The sequence below is a fragment of the Pseudophryne corroboree genome, chromosome 7, assembly GCF_028390025.1.
Source record: "Pseudophryne corroboree isolate aPseCor3 chromosome 7, aPseCor3.hap2, whole genome shotgun sequence".
NCBI lineage: Eukaryota > Metazoa > Chordata > Amphibia > Anura > Myobatrachidae > Pseudophryne > Pseudophryne corroboree.
Window position 1 is genome coordinate 513,417,780 of NC_086450.1, and position 23,185 is coordinate 513,440,964.

At 50.4% G+C, this 23,185-nt stretch overlaps 1 protein-coding gene across 1 annotated transcript in view; it reads right to left on the reverse strand.

Annotated features, from left to right (window-relative positions):
• Positions 1 to 13,603, reverse strand: part of LOC134944456 (uncharacterized) — a 30,253-nt gene extending 16,650 nt beyond the window's left edge. The window contains exons 1-7 of the mRNA XM_063933028.1: positions 13,445 to 13,603; positions 13,145 to 13,186; positions 12,990 to 13,083; positions 12,598 to 12,624; positions 11,625 to 11,666; positions 9,027 to 9,091; positions 278 to 338 (exon numbers count right to left, since the gene is read on the reverse strand). Coding sequence (XP_063789098.1) covers positions 278 to 338; positions 9,027 to 9,091; positions 11,625 to 11,666; positions 12,598 to 12,624; positions 12,990 to 13,083; positions 13,145 to 13,186; positions 13,445 to 13,603 — 490 coding nt within the window. The remainder of the gene's footprint in view (positions 1 to 277; positions 339 to 9,026; positions 9,092 to 11,624; positions 11,667 to 12,597; positions 12,625 to 12,989; positions 13,084 to 13,144; positions 13,187 to 13,444) is intronic.
• Positions 13,604 to 23,185: the final 9,582 nt, after the last annotated feature.

Here is a 23,185-nt window from a genome sequence, read left to right on the forward strand (position 1 = left end):
TATTCTTTCTCAAAGGGGGTGTGGCCACGTTTCTGCCCATTAGGCCACACCCGCAAATGTCCCTGGGCCCAGCACAGCTCTCTACGTCCCCGGTGGCTGCCTAATATTAAGAAAACCCTGAAAACTGAACGTTTTTTTGGCAGTTTCGACTCTGGAGCGTCTTTTCTCTCTAGTGCACATGCGCCATCTTCCCAAATATCACTGGGAAGATGTCGCCGGCCGAGGAGGGGAGACCCAGAGCAAGCAAGGTAGGAAGTGGTTGCCTCGGTGCACTTACTGGGACTGTACAGATAACACTGCAGTGGCACTACAGGAGGGGTCACTATGTGTAACTGGCACTACAGGAGGGGTCACCATGTGTAACTGGCACTATAGGAGGGTCACTATGTGTAACTGGCACTATAGGAGGGGTCACTATGTGTAACTGGCACTACAGGAGGGGTCCCCATGTGTAACTGGCACTACAGGAGGGGTCCCCATGTGTAACTGGCACTACAGGAGGGGTCACCATGTGTAACTGGCACTATAGGAGGGGTCACTATGTGTAACTGGCACTACAGGAGGGGTCCCCATGTGTAACTGGCACTACAGGAGGGGTCACTATGTGTAACTGGCACTACAGGAGGGGTCACCATGTGTAACTGGCACTATAGGAGGGGTCACCATGTGTAACTGGCACTACAGGAGGGGTCACTATGTGTAACTGGCACTACAGGAGGGGTCACCATGTGTAACTGGCACTATAGGAGGGGTCACTATGTGTAACTGGCACTACAGGAGGGGTCCCCATGTGTAACTGGCACTACAGGAGGGGTCCCCATGTGTAACTGGCACTACAGGAGGGGTCACCATGTGTAACTGGCACTATAGGAGGGGTCACTATGTGTAACTGGCACTACAGGAGGGGTCCCCATGTGTAACTGGCACTACAGGAGGGGTCACTATGTGTAACTGGCACTACAGGAGGGGTCACCATGTGTAACTGGCACTATAGGAGGGGTCACCATGTGTAACTGGCACTACAGGAGGGGTCACCATGTGTAACTGGCACTACAGGAGGGGTCACTATGTGTAACTGGCACTACAGGAGGGGTCACTATGTGTAACTGGCACTACAGGAGGGGTCACTATGTGTAACTGGCACTACAGGAGGGGTCACTATGTGTAACTGGCACTACAGGAGGGGTCACCATGTGTAACTGGCACTACAGGAGGGGTCACTATGTGTAACTGGCACTACAGGAGGGGTCCCCATGTGTAACTGGCACTACAGGAGGGGTCCCCATGTGTAACTGGCACTACAGGAGGGGTCACCATGTGTAACTGGCACTACAGGAGGGGTCCCCATGTGTAACTGGCACTATAGGAGGGGTCACTATGTGTAACTGGCACTATAGGAGGGGTCCCCATGTGTAACTGGCACTACAGGAGGGGTCACCATGTGTAACTGGCACTATAGGAGGGGTCACTATGTGTAACTGGCACTACAGGAGGGGTCCCCATGTGTAACTGGCACTACAGGAGGGGTCCCCATGTGTAACTGGCACTACAGGAGGGGTCACCATGTGTAACTGGCACTACAGGAGGGGTCCCCATGTGTAACTGGCACTACAGGAGGGGTCACCATGTGTAACTGGCACTACAGGAGGGGTCCCCATGTGTAACTGGCACTACAGGAGGGGTCACCATGTGTAACTGGCACTATAGGAGGGGTCACTATGTGTAACTGGCACTACAGGAGGGGTCCCCATGTGTAACTGGCACTACAGGAGGGGTCACTATGTGTAACTGGCACTACAGGAGGGGTCACCATGTGTAACTGGCACTATAGGAGGGGTCACCATGTGTAACTGGCACTACAGGAGGGGTCACCATGTGTAACTGGCACTACAGGAGGGGTCACTATGTGTAACTGGCACTACAGGAGGGGTCACTATGTGTAACTGGCACTACAGGAGGGGTCACTATGTGTAACTGGCACTACAGGAGGGGTCACTATGTGTAACTGGCACTACAGGAGGGGTCACCATGTGTAACTGGCACTACAGGAGGGGTCACTATGTGTAACTGGCACTACAGGAGGGGTCCCCATGTGTAACTGGCACTACAGGAGGGGTCCCCATGTGTAACTGGCACTACAGGAGGGGTCACCATGTGTAACTGGCACTACAGGAGGGGTCACTATGTGTAACTGGCACTACAGGAGGGGTCACTATGTGTAACTGGCACTACAGGAGGGGTCACCATGTGTAACTGGCACTATAGGAGGGGTCCCCATGTGTAACTGGCACTACAGGAGGGGTCCCCATGTGTAACTGGCACTACAGGAGGGGTCACCATGTGTAACTGGCACTACAGGAGGGGTCCCCATGTGTAACTGGCACTACAGGAGGGGTCCCCATGTGTAACTGGCACTACAGGAGGGGTCCCCATGTGTAACTGGCACTACAGGAGGGGTCACCATGTGTAACTGGCACTACAGGAGGGGTCACTATGTGTAACTGGCACTACAGGAGGGGTCACTATGTGTAACTGGCACTACAGGAGGGGTCACTATGTGTAACTGGCACTACAGGAGGGGTCACCATGTGTAACTGGCACTATAGGAGGGGTCACCATGTGTAACTGGCACTACAGGAGGGGTCACCATGTGTAACTGGCACTACAGGAGGGGTCACTATGTGTAACTGGCACTACAGGAGGGGTCACTATGTGTAACTGGCACTACAGGAGGGGTCACTATGTGTAACTGGCACTACAGGAGGGGTCACTATGTGTAACTGGCACTACAGGAGGGGTCACCATGTGTAACTGGCACTACAGGAGGGGTCACTATGTGTAACTGGCACTACAGGAGGGGTCACTATGTGTAACTGGCACTACAGGAGGGGGTCACCATGTGTAACTGGCACTACAGGAGGGGTCACCATGTGTAACTGGCACTACAGGAGGGGTCACCATGTGTAACTGGCACTACAGGAGGGGTCACCATGTGTAACTGGCACTACAGGAGGGGTCACCATGTGTAACTGGCACTACAGGAGGGGTCACCATGTGTAACTGGCACTACAGGAGGGGTCACCATGTGTAACTGGCACTACAGGAGGGGTCACTATGTGTAACTGGCACTATAGGAGGGGTCACCATGTGTAACTGGCATTACAGGGGGGGTCACCACGTGTAACTGGCACTACAGGAGGGGTCACCATGTGTAACTGGCACTACAGGAGGGGTCACCATGTGTAACTGGCACTACAGGAGGGGTCACCATGTGTAACTGGCACTACAGGAGGGGTCACCATGTGTAACTGGCACTACAGGAGGGGTCACCATGTGTAACTGGCACTACAGGAGGGGTCACTATATGTAACTGGCACTACAGGAGGGGAAACTATGTGTAACTGGCACTACAGGAGGGGTCACCATGTGTAACTGGCACTACAGGAGGGGTCACCATGTGTAACTGGCACTACAGGAGGGGTCACTATATGTAACTGGCACTACAGGAGGGGTCCCCATGTGTAACTGGCACTACAGGAGGGGTCACTATGTGTAACTGGCACTACAGGAGGGGTCCCCATGTGTAACTGGCACTATAGGGGGGTCACTATGTGTAACTGGCACTACAGGAGGGGTCCCCATGTGTAACTGGCACTACAGGAGGGGTCACTATATGTAACTGGCACTACAGGGGGGGTCACTATGTGTAACTGGCACTACAGGAGGGGTCCCCATGTGTAACTGGCACTACAGGAGGGGTCCCCATGTGTAACTGGCACTACAGGAGGGGTCACCATGTGTAACTGGCACTACAGGAGGGGTCACTATGTGTAACTGGCACTACAGGGGGGGGTCACTATGTGTAACTGGCACTACAGGAGGGGTCCCCATGTGTAACTGGCACTACAGGAGGGGTCACCATGTGTAACTGGCACTACAGGGGGGGTCACTATGTGTAACTGGCACTACAGGAGGGGTCCCCATGTGTAACTGGCACTACAGGAGGGGTCACCATGTGTAACTGGCACTACAGGAGGGGTCCCCATGTGTAACTGGCACTACAGGAGGGGTCACTATGTGTAACTGGCACTACAGGAGGGGTCACCATGTGTAACTGGCACTACAGGAGGGGTCCCCATGTGTAACTGGCACTACAGGAGGGGTCACTATGTGTAACTGGCACTACAGGAGGGGTCACCATATGTAACTGGCACTACAGGAGGGGTCACCATGTGTAACTAGCACTACAGGAGGGGTCACTATGTGTAACTGGCACTACAGGAGGGGTCACCATGTGTAACTGGCACTACAGGAGGGGTCACTATGTGTAACTGGCACTACAGGAGGGGTCACCATATGTAACTGGCACTACAGGAGGGGTCACCATGTGTAACTAGCACTACAGGAGGGGTCACTATGTGTAACTGGCACTACAGGAGGGGTCACCATGTGTAACTGGCACTACAGGAGGGGTCACCATGTGTAACTAGCACTACAGGAGGGGTCACTATGTGTAACTGGCACTACAGGAGGGGTCACCATGTGTAACTGGCACTACAGGAGGGGTCACTATGTGTAACTGGCACTACAGGAGGGGTCACCATGTGTAACTGGCACTACAGGAGGGGTCACTATGTGTAACTGGCACTACAGGAGGGGTCACCATGTGTAACTGGCACTACAGGAGGGGTCACTATGTGTAACTGGCACTACAGGAGGGGTCACCATGTGTAACTGGCACTACAGGAGGGGTCCCCATGTGTAACTGGCACTACAGGAGGGGTCACTATGTGTAACTGGCACTACAGGAGGGGTCACCATATGTAACTGGCACTACAGGAGGGGTCACCATGTGTAACTAGCACTACAGGAGGGGTCACTATGTGTAACTGGCACTACAGGAGGGGTCACCATGTGTAACTGGCACTACAGGAGGGGTCACTATGTGTAACTGGCACTACAGGAGGGGTCACCATGTGTAACTGGCACTACAGGAGGGGTCCCCATGTGTAACTGGCACTACAGGAGGGGTCACTATGTGTTACTGGCACTACAGGAGGGGTCACCATGTGTAACTGGCACTACAGGAGGGGTCACCATGTGTAACTGGCACTACAGGAGGGGTCACCATGTGTAACTGGCACTACAGGAGGGGTCCCCATGTGTAACTGGCACTACAGGAGGGGTCACTATGTGTAACTGGCACTACAGGAGGGGTCACCATGTGTAACTGGCACTACAGGAGGGGTCCCCATGTGTAACTGGCACTACAGGAGGGGTCACTATGTGTAACTGGCACTACAGGAGGGGTCACCATGTGTAACTGGCACTACAGGAGGGGTCCCCATGTGTAACTGGCACTACAGGAGGGGTCACTATGTGTAACTGGCACTACAGGAGGGGTCACTATGTGTAACTGGCACTACAGGAGGGGTCCCCATGTGTAACTGGCACTACAGGAGGGGTCACCATGTGTAACTGGCACTACAGGAGGGGTCACCATGTGTAACTGGCACTACAGGAGGGGTCACTATGTGTAACTGGCACTACAGGAGGGGTCACTATGTGTAACTGGCACTACAGGAGGGGTCACCATGTGTAACTGGCACTACAGGAGGGGTCCCCATGTGTAACTGGCACTACAGGAGGGGTCACCACGTGTAACTGGCACTATAGGAGGGGTCACCGTGTGTAACTGGCACTATAGGAGGGGTCACCATGTGTAACTGGCACTGTAGGAGGGGTCACCATGTGTAACTGGCACTATAGGAGGGGTCACCATGTGTAACTGGCACTACAGGAGGGGTCCCCATGTGTAACTGGCACTACAGGAGGGGTCACCATGTGTAACTGGCACTACAGGAGGGGTCACCATGTGTAACTGGCACTACAGGAGGGGTCACCACGTGTAACTGGCACTATAGGAGGGGTCACTGTGTGTAACTGGCACTATAGGAGGGGTCACCATGTGTAACTGGCACTACAGGAGGGGTCACTATGTGTAACTGGCACTACAGGAGGGGACACCATGTGTAACTGGCACTACAGGAGGGGTCACTATGTGTAACTGGCACTACAGGAGGGGTCACCACGTGTAGCTGGCACTATAGGAGGGGTCACCATGTGTAACTGGCACTATAGAAGGGGTCACCATGTGTAACTGGCACTACAGGAGGGGTCACTATGTGTAACTGGCACTACAGGAGGGGTCACCATGTGTAACTGGCACTATAGGAGGGGTCACCATGTGTAACTGGCACTACAGGAGGGGTCACTATGTGTAACTGGCACTACAGGAGGGGTCACCATGTGTAACTGGCACTATAGGAGGGGTCACCATGTGTAACTGGCACTACAGGAGGGGTCACCATGTGTAACTGGCACTACAGGAGGGGTCACTATGTGTAACTGGCACTACAGGAGGGGACACCATGTGTAACTGGCACTACAGGAGGGGTCCCCATGTGTAACTGGCACTACAGGAGGGGTCCCCATGTGTAACTGGCACTACAGGAGGGGTCACCATGTGTAACTGGCACTACAGGAGGGGTCACCACGTGTAACTGGCACTATAGGAGGGGTCACTGTGTGTAACTGGCACTATAGGAGGGGACACTATGTGTAACTGGCACTACAGGAGGGGTCACTATGTGTAACTGGCACTACAGGAGGGGTCACCATGTGTAACTGGCACTATAGGGGGGTTCCCTATGTGTAACTGGCACTACAGGGGGGGTCACTATGTGTAACTGGCACTACAGGAGGGGTCACCACGTGTAACTGGCACTATAGGAGGGGTCACCATGTGTAACTGGCACTACAGGAGGGGTCACCATGTGTAACTGGCACTACAGGAGGGGTCACTGTGTGTAACTGGCACTACAGGAGGGGTCACTGTGTGTAACTGGCACTATAGGAGGGGTCACCGTGTGTAACTGGCACTACAGGAGAGGTCACTATGTGTAACTGGCACTACAGGAGGGATCACCACGTGTAACTGGCACTATAGGAGGGGTCACTGTGTGTAACTGGCACTATAGGAGGGGTCACCATGTGTAACTGGCACTACAGGAGGGGTCACTATGTGTAACTGGCACTACAGGAGGGGTCACCACGTGTAGCTGGCACTATAGGAGAGGTCACCATGTGTAACTGGCACTATAGGAGGGGTCGCCATGTGTAACTGGCACTATAGGAGGGGTCACCATGTGTAACTGGCACTACAGGAGGGGTCACTATGTGTAACTGGCACTACAGGAGGGGTCACCATGTGTAACTGGCACTATAGGAGGGGTCACCATGTGTAACTGGCACTATAGGAGGGGTCACCATGTGTAACTGGCACTACAGGAGGGGTCACTATGTGTAACTGGCACTACAGGAGGGGACACTATGTGTAACTGGCACTACAGGCGGGGTCCCCATGTGTAACTGGCACTACAGGAGGGGTCTCCATGTGTAACTGGCACTACAGGAGGGGTCTCCATGTGTAACTGGCACTACAGGAGGGGTCACCATGTGTAACTGGCACTACAGGAGGGGTCACCACGTGTAACTGGCCCTATCGGAGGGGTCACTGTGTGTAACTGGCACTATAGGAGGGGTCACCGTGTGTAACTGGCACTACAGGAGGGGTCACTATGTGTAACTGGCACTACAGGTGGGGTCACCACGTGTAGCTGGCACTACAGGAGGGGTCACCATGTGTAACTGGCACTATAGGAGGGGTCACCATGTGTAACTGGCACTACAGGAGCGGTCACTATGTGTAACTGGCACTACAGGAGGGGTCACCATGTGTAACTGGCACTATAGGAGGGGTCACCATGTGTAACTGGCACTATAGGAGGGGTCACCATGTGTAACTGGCACTACAGGAGGGGTCACTATGTGTAACTGGCACTACAGGAGGGGACACCATGTGTAACTGGCACTACAGGAGGGGACACCATGTGTAACTGGCACTACAGGAGGGGTCACCATGTGTAACTGGCACTATAGGGGGGTTCCCTATGTGTAACTGGCACTACAGGAGGGGTCACTATGTGTAACTGGCACTACAGGAGGGGTCACCACGTGTAACTGGCACTATAGGAGGGGTCACCATGTGTAACTGGCACTACAGGAGGGGTCACTATGTGTAACTGGCACTACAGGAGGAGTCACCATGTGTAACTGGCACTACAGGGGGGTTCCCTACGTGTAACTGGCACTACAGGAGGGGTCACCATGTGTAACTGGCACTATAGGAGGGGTCACCATGTGTAACTGGCACTACAGGAGGGGTCACTATGTGTAACTGGCACTACAGGAGGGGTCACTATGTGTAACTGGCACTACAGGAGGGGTCACCACGTGTAGCTGGCACTATAGGAGGGGTCACCATGTGTAACTGGCACTATAGGAGGGGTCACCATGTGTAACTGGCACTATAGGAGGGGTCACTGTGTGTAACTGGCACTAGTGACTATAGGAGGGGTCACCATGTGTAACTGGCACTATAGGAGGGGTCACCATGTGTAACTGGCACTATAGGAGGGGTCACCATGTGTAACTGGCACTATAGGAGGGGTCACCATGTGTAGCTGGCACTACAGGAGGGGTCACTATGTGTAACTGGCACTATAGGAGGGTCACCACATGTAGCTGGCACTATAGGAGGGGACACCACGTGTAGCTGGCACTACAGGGGGGGACACTATGTGTAACTGACACTACAGGGGGGCACTACGTTACCAGTGCCTCCCCAGCCATTGACCGCACCGCACGTCACTGCTATATTCCCTATAGAGTGTTAGCCTGCAAGCAGGGCCCTCCTACCTCTCTGTCTGTGTCTTACTCCCCAGTCTTGTATTATTACTGTTTGTTCCCAACTTTACAGCGCAGCGGAATATATAAGTAATACTGCCTGCCATATGCATGTTCTACCCACTTTCAGTATTTATCACATGTGCTCCTGATAGAGAACCATGAGTGTGCCATCTTGTGGTCATCGTGAGTATTACACTCTGTGTCACAAAACTGACCATAACATTGATATTACCTTGTTGCTGGAGGTTATTGGGATAACCCACATTTCCATTCTTGTAGCCTGCAGGAGAAACACAAGTCTATGAATATAGGAGGGGTAGGGAGGCGGGAGGCAGACAGGAGGCAGACAGCGCAATCACCTCTGTAGTTGTAATATTTCCCCCAAGAGGATTCTCATTAGGAGCATGTGTGAGACCCAAGGGCAAGTACTGAATGGGTGAGGAGAGAGATAGCAAGTGGCTCTCTGGAGTGCCAGCTCTGCAGGCAAATGCATGATGTAAATGTGGTTAAGCAGCCGTCAGGAGGAGAGGACGTAATAGAACCGATTATTTAATGAGAGAGTTAGATGGGCGACCATTTATCATCTGACATTGTACTGCACTACTGCCTGTGTCAGCACCACGCCTTTACTAAACTGGAGAAGCTGTTCATTTAACTAGCCGCTATATCCTGTAAGAAGAGGGGCGGCCGAAGCGTAGACCCTACAGACAGAGATTGGGCGACACTTCTAATAATGATGTGTGCCGACCCCCGTATTTTGGTTTTGGAACTGAATTCACTTTGTTATTTTGGATTAGGTTTTGCCAAAGCCGCATTCATGTGTTTTGGTTTTGGGTGAGTATTTTGTTTAAGATTTTTATAAAAACAGCCAAAAATCACAGAATTTGGGGGTGTTTTTGCTCCTATAGTATTATTAACCTCAATAACATTCATTTCCAGCCATTTTCAGTGACGTTTGACCACCTCACACCTCACAATGTTGTCTGCATTCAGTTTAGACCAAAAGATTTAGCAGGCTGACTAAGCTAAGTGACAGCAGTGGGTGGCACAAACGTGATCATTCAACTTCATGGCACATCTAGCAAATAGAGTGGCACTGCAGTGGCAGACAGGGTGGCAGGTTAATAAACTATACGACCCCATAGAAAGTAACCAGGAATGTTTTCATTGATCAGAAACTAGATCAGAGGTCCAAGGGCAGTACATGGAAATGGAGGTGTAGTATATAGTGGAAGGCAGGGAAAAGAATGTTCATTTGATTGATTTAATGATTATTAACCTAAAACAAATTTGAGATGTGGACTATATCCACCTTCTGTTTTGCAGCAAATCAGGAGAGAAAAGGCCATAAAAGAATAGAAGAATGATCGCTCTAGGGATTAATAAAAATTAACATGTGTGAGGCACCACAGAATTTCTTGTTAAAAATGTGTTGCAAATTAGTAATGCAAAGACCATCCCAAATACTCCCCTAAAGTATGCCCATTATGTAAAGAAAAGTGGTGCAAGATGGAATTGTCCTAGGGCCCTCCCACCCGGGCCCTCCCACCCACTATTATGAAGGACATGTACAGTATAACAAAGCAAGCACTTCAGCGACAGGGCTGCCACTTTTGTGGCTGAAGTGCTTGGTTTGTTTAGGCCCCCACAGACCATTTTTTTGGAAGGACTACCTGTATTCACAAATTAGAAGGTTGATGATGAGGGTGTTGATTATAACAAATCATAATTTTGTAAAATAAATTTAATGAACTTGCCACAAATGACGTAACATGGAGGAGGAGCCTAGATGGTTAATATCGCTACCTCTACTAACTTTGGCCTCACAAATGGAGCAGATGCCGTCACAAAGGTTGGCAGGATTTGGGTGAAAATCCCACACCCAAGAGGTGGCTTTTTGTTTTTTTTTGCCCAGGCATCACAATTACTTTCTTTTTCTCATGGGCAAGAACTGCTACTACTGGTGGCTGACTTACAAAACAACATCATCAACATCCTTATTAGCGTCAGAAAGTAGTACAGATGTATCCCCCTCTTCCTGTTCCACTTCTACACTAGCTTCCTCAATTTCTATTATGTCCTCATCACCTTCTTTACATGTATTGCTCCCCACATGTGCAGATGGTGCAGAAATGGTGGGAGGAAGCAAAGAGGGTTCTCTACAAGGACAGTGTCAGAAATGTCAGACTCACACACTGCTAACGTGGACACCCCTAGACTCTCAGGGATTTGTGAACACACAGTTTGTTGTACTTCAGCCTTAGTGTTCTTTTTTGGGGGCACTGATTTATCAATGTTTAATATGACACCCATAGGCATTTCTATAATCGGTGCAGTGTGTGCAGTGCACACGGGCCCCTGGGTCAGGGGGGCCCACACCGGACACCCTGCACCAATATATTATACTTACCCCTCCAGAGTCTCATTTCCGAGTGCTTTGCGCATGCCCAGTAGAGATGTCCCTGGGAAAAAGGAGCGGGCACCATGTCCCGAAGAGGAGGGGGCACGCAACAGAGGCTGCACATGGGTCCCCTCCTCTCTTATAACACCAGTGTTCACCAAGTGTTAATACTAACCTATATGAGTCTCTGGGCTGTGCATCAGTAATGATGGGTAACAGTAATACTGCCTTAGGAGCTCTGGGTTGTGCACCAGTAATTATAGTTAACAGTAATACTGCCCTTAGGCCCTAAAGTTTGGGTGCACTCTGTTTTCAAAAAAACTGTGCCCACACATCCCTAAGATCTAATGAGACAAAGTAACAGAATGGAGGGAGAGGAAATAAGGGATGACAGGCAGAGGGTGGGACGTACCTCCTTGAGGAGCAATATTTGGGTAACCTCCAGCTCCATAACCTTCAGAACCAGGAATAATTACAAAACATGGTTAGGTACAATGGAAATGATAGAGCCAGCAAAGAACCATACATGGTTAATGGAGGGCCTAGCATGGAGAAGGATTAGGGAGGGTGAGGGAAGTGGCACAGATTGAGAGAGGGATGAGGAAGGGCAGGGTTCCCCAGTGGCAGAGGGTAGACCGATTCATAGACAGGTGAGGGGAGTAACACACATGGAGAGGGATGAGGAAGGGCAGGGTCCCCCAAGAGGGTAGATAGATCCATGTACAGGTGAGGGGAGTAACACAGATGGAGAGGGATGAGGAAGGGCAGGGTTCCCCAGAGGGAGATGGTAGATACAATAGATCCATAGACTGGTAAGGGAAGTGACACACACGGAAACGAATGAGGAAGGGCAGGGTTCCATTGAGGCAGAGGGTAGATAGATCTATAGACAGGTGAGGGAAGTAACACACACGGAAAGGAATGAGGAAGGGCAGGGTTCCATTGAGGCAGAGGGCAGATAGATCTATAGACAGGTGAGGGAAGTGACACACATGGAGAGAAATGAGGAAGGGCAGGGTTCCATTGAGGCAGAGAGCAGATAGATCTATAGACAGGTGAGGGAAGTGAAACACATGGAGAGGTATGAGGAAGGACAGGGCCCTAAAAGGGAGCTGGTAGCTAGATCCATAGACAGGTGAGAGGAGAGGCACACATGGGGAGGTATGAGGAAGCGCAGGGTCCCCAGAGGGTAGATCAATCCATGGACAGGTTAGGGAAGTGACACACATGGAGAGAGATGAGGAAGAGCAGGGTCCCCAGAGGGTAGATCGATCCATAGACAGGCGAGGGAAGTGACACACATGGAGAGGGATGAGGAAGGACAGCCCCCTTATCATTAGAGAGGATTCTGTAGATACTCTGTACGGGGAGGATGCAGGCTTTACCTGCTTTGGAAGGTTTTGCTCCATAACCTGCAATTGAGAGAAGTCTAATGAGAGAGAGAACCACCCACCTTGCATAGATAGAGTTCCCCAATAGTCTGTAGGCTACATGGCACAAAAAGACCAACATCCCAGTAACAGTATCTCAATAACACTGATGTAACCCCTCATACACATGAGCTTTGCCTGATTCACCCAATCACCCACATTTATCAGATTAGGTAACTACAGGACACAGAGGGGTATTTAGGGATCAATCCCACGGAATCAGCAGGTCATATTTTATTATTATTCAGGTAGGAGCACACCATTTACATAAGACGAGAACGTCTCTTATGCAGGGCTGTATGTTTGGTGGGACCCAGGCATTGGTGGTGTAAGGAGAAGATTGGTACCTGGTTGTTGAAGATTGCCGGGGTACTGGCCAGCTCCATTTCCATACCCTATGGACAGAAAGAGAGGAGCATTGCTGACCACATGTATGAATGGCTGATGGAAGAAGAGTTAAGGAGGTAATAAAATACAGATATAGGACAGTAGAGGACCATACCAGCTTGGGCGCCAATCTGTGGGTAGCTCCCTGCTCCATAACCTGCCAACAGAGTCATAAGAAAAAAAGGTTAATGAAAGCAGAGTCAGCAGTAGTACATGGCGTTGTTTCAGGTTGTTCCCCCTAAGTGTACATTTACTAAAGAGACTACATAGAGCAGGGTAGAGGAATAGGGTTCCGGAGTCACCAATTCTATCTGGCAGCAAATTCTGAGCAAACATCTTACCAGTTCTCCTGAAAAACCAGATGGGGCCTCATCACCTAATTCGTTCATACGTAACCCATCAATGTCTCCCATACCGAGACCCAGACTTTCCTCAGACCCCAATTATAGATGGGGCTGATGCTATCATCTGCCTCTTTATCCTTCCTCTCATTCACCTCTTCATCCACTAGATCACTTCCTTTCTCTAGGAGTTGGTAGTCCATATGAATATTCATTTTCACATCCCTCTCCATCTCAGCTATTGCTTTCTCCCATGTACAGCCATCTCTAACTTTTCCTCTCTCTCTGACCCATTTCCACCTGTCTAGTTGGAAATTCCCCATGGTTCCTCTGTGTTGATGCTCAGACCATTCTTACTTCAACAAAGAGGAAAATCATAATTCCAATATCCAGACCTACCAAACCTATACAAATTCCTGATCCACCTGTACATGGCACACGTAGGGCAGATGCAGTGGGTGGAAGAGCACTTGGTGGAGGAATGGGAAGAGTTGACCTAGTACCTGCTTGGTCTCCAATCTGCTGATAGCTCCCCGCTCCATATCCTGCGGCCTGGGCTCCAAATTGTGGATAGCTTCCTACTCCATAACCTGCAGCTTGGGCTCCATAACCTGCAGCTTGGGCTCCAACCTGCGGATAGCTACCCGCTCCATAACCTGCTCCTTGGGCTCCAAGCTGTGGATAGCTCCCTGCTCCATAACCTGCTCCTTGGGCTCCAAGCTGCGGATAGCTCCCTGCTCCATAACCTGCTCCTTGGGCTCCAAGCTGCGGATAGCTCCCTGCTCCGTAACCTGCTCCTTGGGCTCCAACCTGTGGATAGCTGCCCGCTCCATAACCTGCTCCTTGGGCTCCGTATCCTGCAAAGGAGGTTTCAGATTGATGAGAAAAGGTTGCGGACAAGGGTACAGATAGTGCCACATGAACCATATGTGTTCCCAAATGTCAGTTACACTTCTGTAAGCTTATTGCTCTCATTCAGCCGCTTAAAATAACAAGAACTTAGGAGAAACTGGATACTGAAGTCGTGGAGTTTCCTTTCCCTTGGACAAGTAAAGAACAAGACGTTATGACCACCTTAGCCTTGTACACCAGGCCCCATAGTGACTGCTCTGCCAATGTCATCTATGGGACATCACGTAGAGAAAGACGGTCGGACAGGATTAAGCCAGGAAGCAGGTGTAGGAATATAGATGATGCACAGAACACATATAAGTCACCATTATACTAGTACCTGACTTGGATGCTTTTCCTGCATAACCTAAAAGTACAATAATTTTGATTATAAAAATTTCCAAAAACCATAATCATTGTATAGTAATAGGTCCAGCCCATGTGATTATATAACGGGGCCTAGTCCCTGTGTGTGTATATAACGGGGGAATAGTCCCTGTGTGGGTGTGTGTGTGTGTGTGTGTGTATAACGGTGCATAGTCCTGTCTGTGTGTATATAACGGGGAATAGTCCCCGTGTGTCTATATAACGGGGCATAGCCCCAGTGTGCCTATATAATGGGGCATAGTCCCTGTGTGTCTATATATCGGGGCATAGTCCCCGTGTGTCTATATAACGGGGCATAGCCCCAGTGTGCCTATATAATGGGGCATAGTCCCTGTGTGTCTATATATCGGGGCATAGTCCCTGTGTGTCTATATAACGGGGCATAGTCCCTTTGTATGTATATAACGGGGCATAGTCCCTGTGTGTGTATATAACGGAGCATAGTCCCTGTGTGTGTATATAACGGAGCATAGTCCCTGTGTGTGTATATAACGGAGCATAGTCCCTGTGTGTGTATATAACGGGGCATAGTCCCATCTGTGTGTATATAACGGGGCATAGTCCCTGTGTGTGTATATAACGGAGCATAGTCCCTGTGTGTGTCTATAACGGAGCATAGTCCCTGTGTGTGTATATAACGGAGCATAGTCCCTGTGTGTGTATATAACGGGGCATAGTCCCCGTGTGTGTATATAACGGAGCATAGTCCCTGTGTGTGTATATAACGGAGCATAGTCCCTGTGTGTGTATATAACGGGGCATAGTCCCATCTGCGTGTATATAATGGGGCATAGCACCCTGTGTGTATATAACTGGGCATAGTCCCTGTGTGTGTATATAACGGGCATAGTCCCTGTGTGTGTCTATAACGGAGCATAGTCCCTCTGTGTGTACATAATGGGGCATAGTCCCTGTGTGTGTCTATAACGGAGCATAGTCCCTGTGTGTGTATATAACGGAGCATAGTCCCTGTGTGTGTACATAACGGGGCATAGTCCCCGTGTGTGTATATAACGGGGCATAGTCCCTGTGTGTGTATATAACGGGGCATAGTCCCATCTGTGTGTATATAATGGGGCATAGTCCCTGTGTGTATATAACTGGGCATAGTCCCTGTGTGTGTATATAACGGGCATAGTCCCTGTGTGTGTCTATAACGGAGCATAGTCCCTGTGTGTGTATATAACGGGGCATAGTCCCTGTGTGTGTATATAACGGAGCATAGTCCCTGTATGTGTATATAACGGGGCATAGTCCCCGTGTGTGTATATAACGGAGCATAGTCCCTGTGTGTGTATATAACGGAGCATAGTCCCTGTGTGTGTATATAACGGAGCATAGTCCCTGTGTGTGTCTATAACGGAGCATAGTCCCTGTGTGTGTATATAACGGAGCATAGTCCCCGTGTGTGTATATAACGGAGCATAGTCCCTCTGTGTGTATATAACGGGGCATAGTCCCCGTGTGTGTATATAACGGGGCATAGTCCCCGTGTGTGTATATAACGGAGCATAGTCCCTGTGTGTGTACATAACGGGGCATAGTCCCCGTGTGTGTATATAACGGGGCATAGTCCCTGTGTGTGTATATAACGGGGCATAGTCCCTGTGTGTATATAACTGGGCATAGTCCCCGTGTGTGTTTATAACGGAGCATAGTCCCCGTGTGTGTATATAACGGAGCATAGTCCCTCTGTGTGTATATAACGGGGCATAGTCCCCGTGTGTGTATATAACGGGGCATAGTCCCCGTGTGTGTATATAACGGAGCATAGTCCCTGTGTGTGTACATAACGGGGCATAGTCCCCGTGTGTGTATATAACGGGGCATAGTCCCTGTGTGTGTATATAATGGGGCATAGCCCCTGTGTGTATATAACTGGGCATAGTCCCTGTGTGTGTATATAACGGGCATAGTCCCTGTGTGTATATATAACGGGGCATAGTCCCGTTATAGTGTGTATAACAGAGTATATGGGGTCATTCCGAGTTGATCGCAGTAGGAATTTTGTTAGCAGTTGGGCAAAACCATGTGCACTGCAGGGGAGGCAGATATAACATGTGCAGAGAGAGTTAGATTTGGGTGTGGTGCGTTCAATCTGCAATCTAAATTGCAGTGTAAAAATAAAGCAGCCAGTATTTACCCTGCACAGAAACAATATAACCCACCCAAATCTAACTCTCTCTGCACATGTTACATCTGCCACACCTGCAGTGCACATGGTTTTGCCCAACTGCTAAAAAATTTCCTGCTGCGATCAACTTGGAATTACCCCCATAGTCCCCATGTGTAGCCTTACTGCATGAATGTACTAACTCACAGTAACCAATCAGCAATGATCTATCTCCCTAATGCCGGATGGACAATGAAAGCAAGTGTCTGACTAGCTGTTAGTAAGTACAGACTTCTAGCCGTCAGTAATACACCTTTCAGACTAGCAAAAATGTCCCGGGTTATTGCACGTGAACGCGCATACACCCGGGAATTTGCTCAGTCTGAAAGGGCCCTAAAGGAATATACCGCGTCGAGCGTTCCGGCATTTCATCCCAGGTCACTACCTTGGTTGAAGCCGGAATGACCCGGGATGTGTGCAGTGTGAACGGACAGTCGAGTCAAGGCGACCCGGCACCCGTTCTCTGCATAGGGGGAGGAGGCGCTTGCAGATGATCATCTCCAAGCACCGCCTCCTGTAGCGTCAGCAGTGACATCACCAACACGGGGCAATATGCCGGGTCAGGACGCACATCTGAACGGGGTCTCAAGCCGGGTCGCACCTGGGAAGCACCTGTGTACAAATTCCCGGGTGCCACCCGGCTGTGTCAGTCTGAAAGGGGAAAATCACTCAGTATGTCACCTATATACTAGTACAGAGCCCGGGTATTATACAGAGTATTACCTTGCTGGGGGATGTTACTGGGATACCCGGCCGCTCCATTCCCATATCCTAAAGAGGTAAAAGAATACAAATAACACATACACAAACTACACAAACTACATGGTAAGCTGGAAGGATGGAGGGCTTGGTGGACAACCGGTGACAGGTGGCTATGTATGATGGAGAACCGGTGACACGTGGGTATGTATGATGGACAACCGGTGACACGTGGCTATGTATGATGGGCAACCGGTGACAAGTTGCTATGTATGATGGAGAACCGGTGACACGTGGCTATGTATGATGGAGAACCGGTGTCACGTGGCTATGTATGATGGAGAACCGGTGACACGTGGCTATACATGATGGACAACCGGTGACAAGTGGCTATGTATGATGGACAACCAGTGACACGTGGCTATGTATGATGGAGAACCGGTGACACGTGGCTATGTATGATGGAGAACCGGTGACACGTGGCTATGTATGATGGACAACCGGTGACACGTGGCTCTGTATGATGGACAACCGGTGACACGTGGCTATGTACGATGGGCAACCGGTGACACGTGGCTATGTATGATGGAGAACCGGTAAAACGTGGCTATGTATGATGGAGAACCGGTGACACATGGCTATGTATGGTGGAGAATTGGTGACCCGTGGCTATGTATGATGGACAACCGGTGACACGTGGCTATGTATGATGGACAAGCGGTGACACCTGGCTATGTATGATGGAGAACCGGTGACCCGTGGCTATGTATGATGGACAAACGGTGACACGTGGCTATGTATGATGGAGAACCGGTGACACGTGGCTATGTATGATGGAGAACCGGTGACACGTGGCTATGTATGATGGACAACCGGTGACACGTGGCTATGTATGATGGAGAACCGGTGACACGTGGCTATGTATGATGGGGAACCGGTGACACGTGGCTATGTATGATGGACAACCGGTGACACGTGGCTATGTATGATGGGGAACCGGTGACACGTGGCTATGTATGATGGACAACCGGTGACACGTGGCTATGTATGATGGACAACCGGTGACACATGGCTATGTATGATGGGCAACCGGTGACACGTTGCTATGTATGATGGAGAACCGGTGACACGTGGCTATGTATGATGGAGAACCGGTGAAACGTGGCTATGTATGATGGAGAACCGGTGACACGTGGCTATGTATGATGGACAACCGGTGACACGTGGCTATGTATGATGGACAACCGGTGACCCGTGGCTATGTATGATGGAGAACCGGTGACACGTGGCTATGTATGATGGACAACCGGTGACCCGTGGCTATGTATGATGGACAAAGGGAACAGAACAAGTCCATAGTTTGGATATTACCTCCTTGTGCTGCAATGTTGGGGTATCCTCCGGCTCCATACCCTGCAGATATAGAGTGGGGAAGAGAGGGGCAGTAATAAGACAGAACTTTCCAGAAAGGGGTGTGACAGCTTTTGGAGGAAATAAGTAAACTCCACAGAAAGAAGATGCCCCCTCACACTCACTCCCAGTAGTTAGCTGCCCCCCTCACACCCCCTCTCCGTAACGAGATTCCTCCCTCACACCCCCTCTCCGTAACGAGGTGCCCCCTCACACCCCTTCTCCGTAACGAGGTGCCCCCCCTCAAACCCCCTCTCCGTAACGAGATGCCCCCCTCACACCCCCTCTCCGTAACGAGGTGGCCCCCTCACACCCCTTCTCCGTAACGAGGTGCCCCCCTCACACACCCTCTCCGTAATTAGGTGCCCCCTCACACTCCCTCTCCGTAATGAGGTGCCCCCTCACACCCCTCTCTGTAACAATGTACCCCCCTCACACTCCTTCTCCGTAACAAGGTGCCCCCTCACACCCCCTCTCCGTAACGAGGTGCCCCCGTCACACCCCCTCTCCGTATCAAGCTGACCGCCTCACACCCCCTCTCCGTAATGAGGTACCCCCTCACACTCCCTCTCCGTATCAAGCTGACCCCCTCACACCCCCTCTCCGTAACAAGCTGCCCCCCTCACACTCCCTCTCCGTAACAATGTACCCCCCTCACACTCCCTCTCCGTAACAATGTACCCCCCTCACACTCCCTCTCCGTAAAAAATGTACCCCCCTCACATTCCCTCTCCGTAACAATGTACCCCCCTCACACTCTCTCTCCATAACAATGTACCCTCCTCACACCCCTCTCCATAAAATGTACCCCCCTCACACCCCTCTCCGTAACAATGTACCTCCCTCACACTCCCTCTCCATAACAATGTACCCCCCTCACACTCCCTCTCCGTAACAATGTACCCCCCTCACACTCCCTCTCCGTAACAATGTACCCCCCTCACATTCTCTCTCCGTAACAATGTACCCCCCTCACACTCTCTCTCCATAACAATGTACCCCCCTCACACCCCTCTCCATAAAATGTACCCCCCTCACACTCCCTCTCTGTAACAATGTACCCCCCTCACACTCCTCTCCGTAACAATGTACCTCCCTCACACTCCCTCTCCATAACAATGTACCCCCCTCACACCCCTCTCCATAAAATGTACCCCCCTCACACTCCCTCTCTGTAACAATGTACCCCCCTCACATTCCCTCTCCGTAACAATGTACCCCCCTCACACTCCTCTCCGTAACAATGTACCTCCCTCACACTCCCTCTCCATAACAATGTACCCCCCTCACACCCCTCTCCATAAAATGTACCCCCCTCACACTCCCTCTCTGTAACAATGTACCCCCCTCACATTCCCTCTCCGTAACAATGTACCCCCCTCACACTCTCTCTCCATAACAATGTACCCCCTCACACTCCCTCTCTGTAACAATGTACCCCCCTCACACTCCCTCTCCGTAACAATGTACCCCCCTCACACTCTCTCTCCGTAACAATGTACCCCCCTCACACTCCCTCTCCATAACAATGTACCCCCCTCACACCCCTCTCCGTAATAAGCTGCCCCCCTCACACCCCCTCTCTGTAACAATGTACCCCCTTCACACCCCCTCTCCGTAACAAGCTGCCCCCCTCACACCCCCTCTCCGTAACGAGGTAACCCCTCACACTCCCTCTCCGTAACGAGGTGCCCCCTCACACTTCCTCTCCGTAGCGAGGTGCCCCCCCCCCTCACACTCCCTCTCTGTAACGAAGGTGTGCCCCTCACACTCCCTCTCCGTAATGAGGTGCCCGCCTTGAACTCCCTCTCTGTAACGAGGTGCCCCCCTCACACTCCCTCTCTGTAATGATGTGCCCCATGACACTCCCTCTCCGTAACGAGGTGCCCCCTCACACCCCTCTCCGTAATAAGCTGCCCCCTCACACCCCCTCTCTGTAACAATGTACCCCCTTCACACCCCCTCTCCGTAATAAGCTGCCCCCCTCACACCCCCTCTCCGTAACGAGGTACCCCCTCACACTCCCTCTCCGTAATGAGGTGCCCCCCGCCCTCACACTCCCTCTCCGTAACGAGGTGCCTGCCTCAAACTCCCTCTCCGTAACGTGGTGCCCCCCTCACACTCCCTCTCTGTAATGAGGTGCCCCCTCACACCCCCTCTCCATAGCGAGGTGCCCCCCTCACACTCCCTCTCTGTAACGAGGTGCCCACTCACACTCCCTCTCTATAACGAGGTGCCCCCCTCACACTCCCACTCCGTAACAAGGTGCCCCCATTGCCGTACCACCACAAATCTCCACTAACCAGACTAACTGGCCAGAGAAAGACACAAGAAGACATTAGGGTCAGGAGAGGTGGGCTATACCTGCTTTGGATTTCTTTGTTCCTAATCCTGCAAAACATCAATATATAGCGTGGTTTATATTTCATAGAATTACACACAAAAACATCTCATCATTCTGTACATAAGAGAGATTGTCTGATACATTCAGTAGATGCTGCAACTATGGGACAGGACTGCCAGGAGACTACACTGAGGAATAGGGGAGCCTGTAACTCCTCGCATGTATATAATACCCCGTGTGATCAGTGTATATTTATATATAACATACTCTACACATGCGACTGTAGGCAAAACACGGCCAGTGGTCAGGTCATGTTGAGGTTTAGTTTCCTATGTCTGTATAGGGTGTAATAGATGTATTATGGTCATGGTCAGTGGTCAGGTCATGTTGGGGTGTAGTGTCCTATGTCTGTATAGGGTGTAATAGATGTATTATGGTCAGTGATCAGGTCATGTTGGGGTGTAGTGTCCTATGTCTGTATAGGGTGTAATAGATGTATTATGGTCAGGGCCAGTGGTCAGGTCATGTTGGGGTGTAGTGTCCTATGTCTGTACAGGGTGTAATAGATGTATTATGGTCATGGCCAGTGGTCAGGTCATGTTGGGGTGTAGTGTCCTATGTCTGTATAGGGTGTAATAGATGTATTATGGTCATGGCCAGTGGTCAGGTCATGTTGGGGTGTAGTGTCCTATGTCTGTATAGGGTGTAATAGATGTATTATGGTCAGTGATCAGGTCATGTTGGGGTGTAGTGTCCTATGTCTGTATAGTGTGTAATAGATGTATTATGGTCAGTGATCAGGTCATGTTGGGGTGTAGTGTCCTATGTCTGTATAGGGTGTAATAGATGTATAATGGTCGTGGCCAGTGGTCAGGTCATGTTGGGGTGTAGTGTCCTATGTCTGTATAGGGTGTAATAGATGTATTATGGTCATGGTCAGTGGTCAGGTCATGTTGGGGTGTAGTGTTCTATGTCTGTATAGGGTGTAATAGATGTATAATGGTCGTGGCCAGTGGTCAGGTCATGTTGGGGTGTAGTGTCCTATGTCTGTATAGGGTGTAATAGATGTATTATGGTCATGGTCAGTGGTCAGGTCATGTTGGGGTGTAGTGTCCTATGTCTGTATAGGGTGTAATAGATGTATTATGGTCATGGTCAGTGGTCAGGTCATGTTGGGGTGTAGTGTTCTATGTCTGTATAGGGTGTAATAGATGTATTATGGTCAGGCCAGTGGTCAGGTCATGTTGGGGTGTAGTGTTCTATGTCTGTATAGGGTGTAATAGATGTATTATGGTCAGGGCCAGTGGTCAGGTCATGTTGGGGGTGTAGTGTACTATGTCTGTATAGGGTGTAATAGATGTATTATGGTCAGTGGTCAGGTCATGTTGGGGTGTAGTGTCCTATGTCTGTATAGGGTGTAATAGATGTATTATGGTCATGGCCAGTGGTCAGGTCATGTTGGGGGTGTAGTGTCCTATGTCTGTATAGGGTAATAGATGTATTATGGTCAGTGATCAGGTCATGTTGGGGTGTAGTGTCCTATGTCTGTATAGGGTGTAATAGATGTATTATGGTCATGGTCAGTGGTCAGGTCATGTTGGGGTGTAGTGTCCTATGTCTGTATAGTGTGTAATAGATGTATTATGGTCAGTGATCAGGTCATGTTGGGGTGTAGTGTCCTATGTCTGTATAGGGTGTAATAGATGTATAATGGTCATGGCCAGTGGTCAGGTCATGTTGGGGTGTAGTGTCCTATGTCTGTATAGGGTGTAATAGATGTATTATGGTCATGGTCAGTGGTCAGGTCATGTTGGGGTGTAGTGTTCTATGTCTGTATAGGGTGTAATAGATGTATTATGGTCAGGCCAGTGGTCAGGTCATGTTGGGGGTGTAGTGTACTATGTCTGTATA